This window comes from Anguilla anguilla, chromosome 16 (assembly GCF_013347855.1).
Source record: "Anguilla anguilla isolate fAngAng1 chromosome 16, fAngAng1.pri, whole genome shotgun sequence".
NCBI classification, from domain to species: domain Eukaryota; kingdom Metazoa; phylum Chordata; class Actinopteri; order Anguilliformes; family Anguillidae; genus Anguilla; species Anguilla anguilla.
The window spans coordinates 1,200,862-1,213,038 of record NC_049216.1 but is presented as its reverse complement, the minus strand read 5'-3'; the positions used below and the strand labels follow the sequence as shown (position 1 = coordinate 1,213,038).

The 12,177-nt window shown below is 44.2% G+C and overlaps 1 protein-coding gene across 1 annotated transcript; it reads right to left on the bottom strand.

The window, feature by feature from the left end:
• Window positions 1–3,906: 3,906 nt before the first annotated feature.
• LOC118215117 (cyclic AMP-responsive element-binding protein 3-like protein 1) lies at window positions 3,907–10,644 on the bottom strand. Its single transcript, XM_035395564.1, has 3 exons — window positions 10,537–10,644; window positions 8,728–8,956; window positions 3,907–5,993 (listed from the first exon to the last, which is right to left on the bottom strand). Exons 1-3 carry the CDS (start codon window positions 10,622–10,624, stop codon window positions 5,957–5,959), a joined length of 354 nt encoding a protein of 117 aa, XP_035251455.1. The 5' UTR covers window positions 10,625–10,644; the 3' UTR covers window positions 3,907–5,956.
• Between the last annotated feature and the right edge of the window lie 1,533 nt (window positions 10,645–12,177).

Here is a 12,177-nt window from a genome sequence, read left to right as displayed (position 1 = left end):
GTTTTAGCACTGATATTCTGTCAGTGCTGATTTTTCATCATTGTCACACTAGTTCTTGATAGTCATTATGTTCTGTCCCTGTTAATGCCGCTGTTCCTGTGATGTAATATACGTATTTAATAAATCATAAAAAATAACTTGTTAAAATAAATTTGTGTGTGAATCACTTCATATTGACCTGCAGTCTAAATTTAGTGTCATACACAGAAGTGGATGTTTTACACTCATATTTTACACCGTTGTAACTTTCAGTTTGTTATGATTTAATTGATACATCTTTTATCGTGTAGAGGACAGTACAAACTTTTGAACGGTATATGGCATGCTTCATTTTAATTTTATTAAAAAGCGCGAGAGCCCAGTGTATCTGCAGGAGTGGTTGCTTCAGCACAGCATTGTGCATTCAAGTGACATTACGCATTTATATACGAGCACTCGATGAGGCATAATTGGTCTTTTCACAATATTTTACTAATTTTGCTGACTGATCAGCATGGCTAAAGCAAATCCTCTGGGGGTGGATCAGAAGGACAGGAAGTATTCAGTCTAACTAGGATATACAGTATGTGAACATGTCTGAATTACTGCTTGTAACATTTCTGTAATATATGTTTTTGATATTGTTATATTTGCATTGGTTGTAACAGACAACTGTTAGCCTTTCCTAATAATCCATCCATCCATTATCTATACCCACTTATCCTGGGCAGGGTCGCTGGGGGTGCTGGAGCCTATCCCAGCGTGCATTGGGCGAGAGGCAGGAACAGACCCTGGACAGGCCGCCAATCCATCACAGGGCACACACACCATTCACTCACCAATGACTCTCACACTTATGGGCAATTTAGAGTTCCCAATTAACCTACCAGCATGTCTTTGGACTGTGGGAGGAAACCCACGTGGACACATGCAAACTCCACATTTGTATTGGGGGATAACTAACAGCCCTAGCTGTTAGTATGGGATGGAAATGGTATAGAATATACTCATTAAAATGTACTGTGTGCTGATATGTGCTAGATGAATGTAAAATATCCCTTGAAGTGATATGACATCTGTAAAATCCTGTCTCATCCCCATGCAACAAAATATTACATACTGTAGTGTACAAAAAACATACTGGAGTGAATGAGTAGATATTTAGGTATGTGTACCACTGTGCATTTTTTCACATCATTTTTCAATGTCATATCAATGTTTCATCTTAAACTGTCATAATGGATGAAAATCATTTTTTGCAAAAGTTTTGGATAGGTTTTTAGACCCCTAAACATCTTACAACTCTGTACTGATGAAGAAATTCTCATTATCATTTTAAAATAATGCAAAGGTAAGTTTCATGAGTCAAAACAGTTTGTTTGTAGTGAAATATATGAGGTTATGATTTACAGAAACGCACAATTTAGACATTTTAGATTACATTACAGGCATTTAGCAGATGCTCTTATCCAGAGCGACTTACACAGCTTTTACATAGCATTTTTACATTGTATCCATTTATACAGCTGGATATATACTGAAGCAATTCCGGTTAAGTACGTTGCTCAAGGGTACAACGGCAGTGTCCTTACCCAGGAATCGAACCTGCGACCTTTCAGTTACAAGCCCAGTTCCTTACCCGCTGTGCTACACTCCGTCCTAGATAGATTTGCAGACACTAAGGAACACCAGGGTACATTGCTTACTCTTTGCTTATTATATCTTTAGTTGTTTTGCATGTCACCCTCAGATTTTGCATACTTGCTCTCAAGGAGTTTATAATTCAGGACATGCTATCCTGTACATGTGTGATCTCTCAGTATTTAAAAATTGAAGGAGAACAACATCATTTTTGCATCGCCCAAATAATTTCATTTTCACTCTTTTTTTCTGCCCGTAAATGTAAAAAGTGTCTTGCTTCATTTAAGCCAAGTCTCTGTGATTCTCAATTCTGAATTTAGATAGCCTGAAATAGAACACCCCTTTAATGGGTAAGAATTGGCCAGATTTGGCACCAGCATGAAAAGGTTAGGGAGAGTTTCTCAGAATAGCCACCTGTAAGCTGTCCTCCTATTAATATCATATTTTACCCAAATGGAATAGAATCATATTTGAAAATATATAATATATTCATAATATTCATAGTATAAAGATTTTTAGAATGGAACATATTTTAAATATGTATTTCAAATATTTGAATGTAAAAATATTATTTCATCAATGTATTTGGGCATATTCAGAAATATTTTAGTGTCATTTAATACAGAACAATGTTAAGACAGTTACAACTACAACAATAAATATTACAATTACTGTTTTAAATATTAAAGGGCAATTGTATGAATGATGGTATAAATTCCTGTAAGCCACTGAATTTATTGGTATTGACAAAATGGAAAACATAAAACAAGTAATTGAATTTTAACATTTCAATTGTACCATCTACAGTACAATAAACATATTCATGAAAATATGATAATTGGTCTTATTACTACAGATTTGCTTATGTTATTAAAATTGAATTTGGACAGTCTTGAAATACTAAAAACAGGTACATAAAAACCATCAAACGTTTAACGGAATACATTGCTGCATGTTTGTGCAAGAATGCAAATGTATTGCAAGCATTTTGTAGGCATTCTGTTTAAACTGAAACACATAGCAAAGCATTTACTCAAGAGTGTAATTGTATTGCAATGCATTTGGAATACATTCAGTTTAAACTGACATACATAGCAATGTATTTATTTTCCATATGGGATAAAATATATGAAAGGCAAATATTAGATCATAGGGGTTTGAAGAGGCTTTTGGCCACCAGAGTTAAATAAGCGTTTGGAATTCACGGTGTGTTTCAGCAGTTATCCCGTGTGAGTTCAGGCAGGACCTCTGTGGATCTGCCGAACTTCAGCGAGGGGCTCAGCCCATCCTTTCTCTTGAGCATCAGCGCTTTAGTGCGCATACGTTTCTTACCATTGTTGCAGGAGCAGGGATTTTTTTCCCCCGCCTTGGAAGTTTAAAAACATGTTTTTTGTCTTTATTCAATAAGGAGTCAGGAGTAAACCCTGTGAAGTACCTCTGAGCATTCCGGTTTCCTCCCACAGTCCAAAGACATGCAGGTTAGGCTAATAGGAGAGTCCAGTCCCCTAGGCATGAGTGTGTGAGTGAATGTGTGTGTGTGCCCTGTGATGGACTATCGACCTGTCCAGGGTGTATTCCTGTCTCTCGCCCAATGCATGCTGAGATAGGTGCAAGGCTACCTGTAGAGAAACTAATAAAAGCTATCCATAAATGTTTTCAGAAAAATGTGTAATAAATATAATTGTTTATGCATAAAAAGAATATACTTCATACATTTGTGACATAATCAAAACCAACAAGAACATAATTTTTATATTTTACATACTACCTCTACACAACTGGAGACAAATACAGAAAGTCAGTACAAATGTTCTTATCGCTCATACTAGAAACCTAAGAAAACAAAAAAAGGAGAACAACCAACCACTTCCAAAATGACCCAAATACTAAAATACATTGTACAATAAAAATACATCCCCTATTTACCGTGAACTTTTCACATGTCATATTTACAAGGGAAATACATGTTGCCAGCCCTAGCAATAGCACAGGAAAACAGCAGTTAAGGAACATACAGTTCAGATATTTTCAAATTTTCAAAAAGAAGAGAAGAGGCAGCTTAAATTCTGTGCATTGATGCTTCATGACATGGCATACTTTGGGTTGGGTTTATGTTGGGGTTTCTTCACTTTGGCTATGAGCAGCAGTCTGTGTGACCCATTGCATGGATTACGATTCTTTAGGAAACAATTCAATGCATCACAAAATCTCTCATTTTACCATGATTCAATTCAGTTTGATTATCTAAATCAATTTCATCATTTTTAAAAATTCATTGAAGAACTTATTTATGCAGTGTTAGTGGAATATAGACATTAAAGTCAAGACTCCAAACGTTAAGTTCTCTGCACATTTATTTTCAAGTAGTGCCATATTTCAATTTTAAGAAAAACCTTCAATACCAAAGGCCAACATGTGATTAAGTCCTACTGTGGCAAAGTTGTAGCCAACAATTAGCTAAAAGGACAGTTAGCAGGACCCCTTTCTTGCATATAAAGCTTATGAATTTTATTTTTGCCAGATAAATGAGCACATTGCCTTCTTGAAATTGTTATTATAATTATAGTGGATTCTATCATTCCAAATACAGTTGAATCACCACCTTAAGATCGATGCATCACACTGCATCAGTGCATTTTACACCCCTAGTACAGCACCAGGACAAGTAGAGACAAAAAGCAGAGGCAAAGTCCGTATCCAAACCCCTGAGCACCCCCCGCCCCCTCGCTGTTTGGAAAGAGCCTACTTAGACACCTACCTTCCCATTATTACTCACTCTGTGCAGTCCAGTGCATTGGCCTCAAGATACACAACTGACCGCCTCAGATATTCTGTCATGGTTCTGGCATCAAGCACACAAGCTATCTTTGAAACTCATTTCAAAAGGAGAAAAAGGGAAACATGTTCCTGCAGTGCACACAATGCGTGTGTTTTTGCATTTGTTTTTACTTTTTTATTTTCAGAATATAAGTTACATATTTTTCTATCTGCTGCCATATCTGGAGAGTATTTACATTTCCGCCTGTGAAAAACGCAATGAAAAAGTTAAAACCCGCACAAGGACACAATGGCTGGCTTTGTTTTGAAAAAAAAAGAAGTAAATTATTCAAAACAATAAATTGATGTGTCCTTAAAAATTTTCTATTAATTTCAATGTGAATATTTTGTCAGTAAAAGGTCTTTATTTAAAAAATAATAATCTATTTCTTGATTGCCCTTTGCCAAATCACAAACTATTGAAAACCTGAAACATTCCAAAGGAACAGATGTTCAAAATTTGCATTATAGTCTCATAATGAACCAGTATTATTTACAAATGCACCACTTTTAGGTAATTAAATTCAACTAAGACCATACTGAGAACAGTCTTTTAGGTATTTAAATCCAACTAAGACTGTATTGAGAACAGTCCTGTATGCAATTAAATCCAACTAAGACCGTAGTGAGAACAGTCTTTTAGGTAATTAAATCCAACTAAGACCATATTGAGAACAGTCTTTTAGGTAATTAAATCCAACTAAGACTGTATTGAAAACAGTCTTTTGGGTAATTAAATCCAATAGCTTTCCATTTCATGATTGGAGAAAGTGGAAAAGAACAGGCCTGACCTCTGCAACATTACTGAACTGCATAATTACTGCATTAATGCCGTCTCTAACCGCAGACCTACTGCCTGTAAGCGGCCGCATCTGAAGATCCCACAGCACTCTGCAGGAGCGAGTTCATGTAACAGAGCCTGCTCAAAGCAGAGAAGGCGGGAAAAAGCCTGGCAGGCTGCTCTTCAGCCACTCAGAGAACAAGCAGAAACCTGGTCGAGATTCGTTTCTGGGAGATAAGGGGATGAGTCCTCCTCCCCTTCATCCGGAGTTCCCTCATCGCCGTCGTTCCCCCGCCGTATTTTGGGCGTTCTCTGCTTGTGGCGGCCGGCCCTGTCAGTGGCGTCTCTTCAGTGTGGAGGAGTCCCGCCCACGTGCACCCACTCGGAGCTCAGACAGGCACTGGTGTTGTTACAGATTCAGCAGGCCCGTCTCCCAACCTCGGCCCTCAGCAGGCTTTTGAGCAGCAAGGAGAAACTAAAAAAATAACATTTTGGGGTTTTGCTTGGAGTAGCACGTAAGGATATTTCTCCTCCTCCCATTCTGCTTTTCCATCTCTTCACCTCTCTGTCTCACTACATCTCCAGTTCTCTATCTCCTTGTTAGGGGGCTTGTAGGTAGGAGTTGGGGGGGCGGGGCACACGAGGGGTTGCCGTGGCGAGAGTTGCCGTGGACGCCCGGCGGGAACAGGGTTCCGCGGTAGACTGTGCAAACGCGCGGCGGTTCCGCTCCGCAGGGGGTTAGAAGAACTCTGCGCCACCGTCAGGACTCCCCTCTCTGTGGAAGAGCGGAGAAACGGCCGTTAGCCAGGGTGCGACCCAACAGTGACGCCTGTAAGACCACCCTCCGGGCTGGAGCACCAACAGCTGCCTCTCAGCTTTGACTCAGATCTCCCATCCTGATGTATTTCTAAGGGTAATACTGTGGGGTTTAAAAGGCCACTTTACTGGTGAAACATGTTGGCAAATCAAACTGTTATTTTAGTTTTTTATGCTTTTTCCCCCAGTTGAGAAAGCCCAAATGTATTCGTCTCAGCTCACTGCCACAGTGGATTCAGCAGAGCGCAGACGAGCATGTGCCCCCCCTCCTCTGAAGCACGTGGTGCCAGCCCCCGCTTCTTACCACACTGCAGCTCAACAGGCGGACCGCGGGCTCCTGATCGACCAGCGGAGGGCGCTAGTGCACAACGAGGCACATAATCCTGGCTGAATGAAACCTCCCATTCGTGCTAAACTTTGGGCTGAGTTTAACTTTAGCCAGCTTGCTAACGGTACCTGCAGTCACTGACCGAGTCATCAGAGCGAGTGTAGCGTTAGCTAGTGAAGGCGTGTGGCACCAAAATGAGGCACTCAATCTGTATTGCGATTCGGTCCAGTAAGTACTGAGCGTATTGGAACCGGTGTTATAGTGGTACCACGTTTCAGTACCCAATGAATCCAGTGTGTGGATAGGCTCTACAGTCTGGTATCTGTTAAGGCTGTGTCCAGTGTGTGGATGGGCCCCAAGGTCTGGTATCTGTTAAGGCTCTGTTCCAGTGTGTGGATGGGCCCCATGGTCTGGTATCTGTTAAGGCTCTGTTCCAGTGTGCGGATGGGCCCCATGGTCTGGTATCTATTTACGTCCTATTCCAGTGTGTTGATGGGCCCCATTATATGGTATCTGTTAAGGCTTTGTTCCAGTGTGTGGATGGGCCCCATGGTCTGGTATCTGTTAAGGCTCTGTTCCAGTGTGTGGATGGGCCCCATGGTCTGGTATCTGTTAAGGCACTTTTCCTGTGTGTGGAAGGGCCCTGCATTCTGGTATCGAATCTGGATCATGTCAGTACAGAGATGGGAGGCTTCAGCTGGCTGGGATTAAAGCATCTGATTGTTCGCCACTGACCTCTGCTGGTCGACCGGGGACCTGCAAGTTTTAACCTGGCACATGTTCCTCTGGATCATGCCTGTTTAGAGCCCTGCTTGTAACCTGCAGTGTGATGAGAAGCATCTGCCTGTCATGGTGAGGTTTGGAGAAAAGCAAACGCTGGTCTGCGCTCTCCTGAACGGACAATGTGATTGTGAGGGTTAGGGTTAGGTCACAGTGGAGGAAAATTATTTAAAACTCTGTAGAAAAAGAGGACTTCAACCCGCACTAATATAAGCACCGGGTTACAATGGGTCCGTCAGTTCGAAAAGGTGACTGGCTGTGAAAAGCAGAACCTGCACGCCGTCTCATGTCTGAGGTAGGGCACCCGGCCTCTCTTTTCACTTCTGTTTTGCACTTGAGCACTTTTTGGAACTGATGCAATTATGCAAATGAAAAGAGTATTTTTTGGGATGTCAGCTTGATAATAGTCTTTTTTGGGTTGAATACCTCCCACCGGTGAGTGGGTTCAACTATTTACAGAAGACAGGGGAAAACAGCAGGCCTCTTCAGCACAATCTTACAAAACCTGTCAATTCAAAAGAGTTACAATTAAAGTCAAGAGTCCAGTTTCCCTATTTAAAGATACAGAGGCCAAACTGCACACTCACAGAAGTTCAGGAAAAGTGCAGTAAAAAGAATATGTTTAAAATGAAAAACAACATCCATACATTTTCTCCATTGCAAATTTTATGTGTATTGTTTATTGAAAGTACTACTGCTGAGCTTTCAGTCAAAGATCTTTGTCAGAGCAAGAGTCTTATTTCCCTGCTTAAAAAGAAAAAAAGTTACTATGGATCAGAGCATCCAATTTCTTCATTCCTCATTTCTGAGATCAGCACCTCCTACTCTACGATCAACACCTCCTACTCTGAGATCAGCACCTCCTACTCTGAGATCAGCACCTCCTACTCTACGATCAACACCTACTTTGAGATCAGCACATCTGCACTTCCTACTTTGAGATCAGCACCTCCTGCTCTGAAATCCGCACCGCCCACTCTGAGATCAGCACCTCCTACTCTGAAATCCGCACCTCCTACTCTGCGATCAGCACCTCCTACTTTGAAATCCGCACCTCCAACTCTGAGATCAGTACCTCCTACGCTGAGATCAGCCCCTCCTACTCTGAGATCAGCACCTCCAACTTTGAGATCAGCACCTCCTACTCTGAGATCAGCACCTCCTCCATTGAGATCAGCACCTCCTACTTTGAGATAAGCACCTCCTACTTTGAAATCCGCACCTCCAACTCTGAGATCAGCACTTCCTACTCTCAGATCAGCACCTCCTACTCTGAGATCAGCGTTTCCTACTCTGAGATCTGCACCTCCTACTCTGAGATCAGCGTTTCCTACTCTGAGATCAGCACCTCCTATTCTGAGATCTGCATCTCCTGCTCTGAGATCAGCACCTCCTATTCTGAGATCCGCATCTCCTGCTCTGAGATCAGCACCTCCTATTCTGAGATCAGCACCTCATAATCTGACCCTAATCTTGGATCAGTTCAGCCTTTTAAGGCATAATGCACAGGGTCAGGATAAGGACAGGCCAAAGCTAATCCTAGATCAGCACTCAGATGCTTCATGAATATGGGCCCTGGCCTCACCTCTTGTGATACTGTTCCTTCTCGTGCGGGAGCTCCACTCCAGTCTGGTTGTAGTCCTGGGAATCTGCATGGGTCCGGCTCAGGTACTTTCCGGCTTCGTGTTCCGATGGGGTGTCCTGGTCCGGCTGGCCCTCCGAGAGGTTGCTGTCATCCTCCACCTTCAGGAACTTTCCATAGCTCTCCTCAAGCCGGGAGCCCTCGTTGTAGAAGAGGAGGGTACGAGAGCGAACTGCAGTGACAAAACATCATCAACAGGGGGAGTTAAATGCAGCTCAGTCATTTTCATTTCCGCATGTAAAAAACTCTAAATGTGAATGACATTGGAATGGACTCTCATTCTTAGCGACGATAGCTGCATTAGGCTACTGGGGGGAATGTACATCAATAATGTTGAATTTATTGGACAGAGAACCTTAATACCTTAAAACCTTTTTTTAATCTGAAAAAGTTCAACCATTATGACCAACACAGTCTTGGACACAAATGGAACCTCTAGGGAAATACGAAGCAGGAATATATCCCAAAAGCTTCAATTGATTATCACAACACTTCCTGTGTTAGTTCAGTCATACACTCTGAGGCTGCCCACTTTGTACAGTTTCACTATAATATACTGTTGGCAAAGGGCTCTATTGGCTTCTCTATAATGAATTTGATTGTTTAAACAACATGGCTGGGGGTGAACGCCTTTGCATTCCACTGTACACTTCCTACACTTACTGCCTTTCTTGGGATTAACATCCCCCTCTAGGGAACTACTACACCCAACTCTCACTCTGGATAAACACGACTGCTAATGGCCACAGCAGTAAATTAGAGTAGTGCTCAAACCCATGCCAATCCCTACAGTCCATGTGCCCTATAACTGTAATCAAACCATGCCAATCCCTACAGTCCATGTGCCTATAACTGTAATCAAACCATGCCAACCCCCTCAGTCCATGTGCCTATAACTATAATCAAACCATGCCAATCCCTACAGTCCATGTACCTATAACTATAATCAAACCATGCCAACCCCTTCAGTCCATGTACCTATAACTATAATCAAACCATGCCATTCCCTACAGTCCATGTACCTATAACTATAATCAAACCATGCCATTCCCTACAGTCCATGTACCTATAAATGTAATCAAATTGATGGAGTTATATCTTGCCTTGCAGGTGGCACAGAGAATTATGCCAAATGGATATATGTAAATACATATTTCAAACACATGAATATGAAAAATGGTCCAGGGCCTGATTCAGCCAGACACGCAGGGCCTGATTCAGCCAGACATGCAGGGCCTGATTCAGGCAGACACGCAGGGCCTGATTCAGCCAGACATGCAGGGCCTGATTCAGGCAGACACGCAGGGCCTGATTCAGCCAGACATGCAGCACCTGATTCAGCCAGACATGCAGCACCTGATTCAGCCAGGCACGCAGCACCTGATTCAGCCAAACAAGCAGGGCCTGATTCAGCCAGACACGCAGGGCCTGATTCAGCCAGACATGTAGGGTCTGATTCAGCCAGACAGGCAGGGTCTGATTCAGCCAGACATGTAGGGTCTGATTCAGCCAGACAGGCAGGGTCTGATTCTGGCATGCAGAGTCTGATTCAGACAGACAGGCAGGGCCTGATTCAGCCAGACATGTAGGGTCTGATTCAGCCAGACACGCAGGGCCTGATTCAGCCAGACATGCAGGGCCTGATTCAGCCAGACAGGCAGGGCCTGATTCAGCCAGACACATGCCAATGGGCCCACTGTTGGAGACAGAATGCAGGCCCTGTGGGCTGTGAGCCGTGAAGCACAGACGCACTTTGAGTGGCGGTGTAGACTTCAGCCGACAGGAGTGAGGAGGATTTCACTGTGTGGGTCACAGAGGAGAACTCGGGCAGACAGGGCATAATGGAGCCCAGCACCAGCAAGAAACACAGTGTCACCACCTGGCAGGGATGAACATATACAGGGAGATTCAGGCTGAAGGCATATTACAGGACAGCCTATAGATGGCACTGTTCCCATGGCCACAGTACGCAGTACACAGTCACAGCATGTCCTCATGCTGACTGCCAAGTAAAATGGAAATAATGAGCCCACTAATATTTTATTTCACATCTGAGTTTGATGAGTTGGCCCGATATCCAAGGTTTTAGATGTGACTATTTGCAAATGTATATGTGTGATATGTGTGTGTATATGTGAGAGAGAGAGGATGTGCATCAGTGTGTGGGTGTGTGTATGCGGGTATTTGCACATGTATACAGAGAGGAAGCGCAGCAGTGTGCGGGTGTGTGTATGCGGGTATTTGCACATGTATACAGACAGGATGTGCAGCAGTGTGCGGGTGTGTGTATGTGGGTATTTGCACATGTATACAGAGAGGATGTGCATCAGTGTGAGGGTGTGTGTATGCGGGTATTTGCACATGCATACAGAGAGGATGTGCAGCAGTGTGTGTGTGTGTGTGTTAGCGAGTCTGTCTCATTGCACACAGCAGAAAGCTCTGGATGGCTGCTTACCATCAGACAGGTACCAGTCTGAGTGGAGGCCATCTTACACAACTGAGGCACCTTCCCAGCCACCAGAACCTGGAGCTTCTGAAGCTGCTGGAGCAGAGACCTGTGAACCAGCAGGATGGACAGACGGACACGCGTCACACAAACCGCCAACCCTACCTGCATTCTGCCAGTGCCCGCCCCCCAGCCAGTGCCCGCCCCCCAGCCAATGCCCGCCCACCAGTCAATGTCCACCCCTCCAGTCAATTTCCGCCCCACCAGTAAATGCCCCCCTCCCCAATCAATGCCCACCCCTCCAGTCAATTCCCACCCCTCCAGTCAATGCCCGCCCCACCAGTAAATGCCCCCCCCATTCAATGCCCACCCAGCAGTCAATGCCCGCCCCCCAGCCAATGCCCGCCCACCAGCCAATGTCCACCCTTCCAGTCAATGTCCACCCCTCCAGTCAATTCCCGCCCCACCAGTAAATGCCCCCCCCCATTCAATGCCCACCCAGCAGTCAATGCTCATGCCTCAGTCAATGCCCGCCCCCAAGTCAATGTCCACCCCTCCAGCCAATGCCCGCCCCCCCAATCAATGCCCACCCACCAGCCAATGCCCACCCCCAAGTCAATGTCCACCCCTCCAGTCGATGCCCGCCCCACCAATCAATGCCCACCCACCAGCCAATGCCCGCCTCCCAGTCAATGCCCACCCACCAGCCAATGCCCGCCCCCCAGTCAATACTCACCCCCCAGTCAATGCCCGCCCCCAGTCAATGCCCGCCCCCCAGCCAATGCCCGTCCCCCAGTCCATGCCCACCCCCCAGTCCACACATCGATCTGCAGACAGATGCTGAACTACCATATTAACAAGTGAGTCCCATTATCACTAGACAGTTTAGATGGAAGTCCCCATCTAGGAATAATGTCTCTCAGCAATGACAGTAGCCTGTTTACAAG

Bases quoted from the DNA above. Each gene is read 5' to 3' on its own strand.
- LOC118215117 (XM_035395564.1), bottom strand. From the start codon at position 10,624: ATGCCCTGTCTGCCCGAGTTCTCCTCTGTGACCCACACAGTGAAATCC. The intron at 8,957-10,536 runs GTGCGTCTGTGC...TTGTCACTGCAG, and splicing joins AGTCTACACCGCCACTCAAA to TTCGCTCTCGTACCCTCCTC. The intron at 5,994-8,727 runs GTGAGGCCAGGG...GCTCTTCCACAG, and splicing joins AAGGAACAGTATCACAAGAG to AGAGGGGAGTCCTGACGGTG.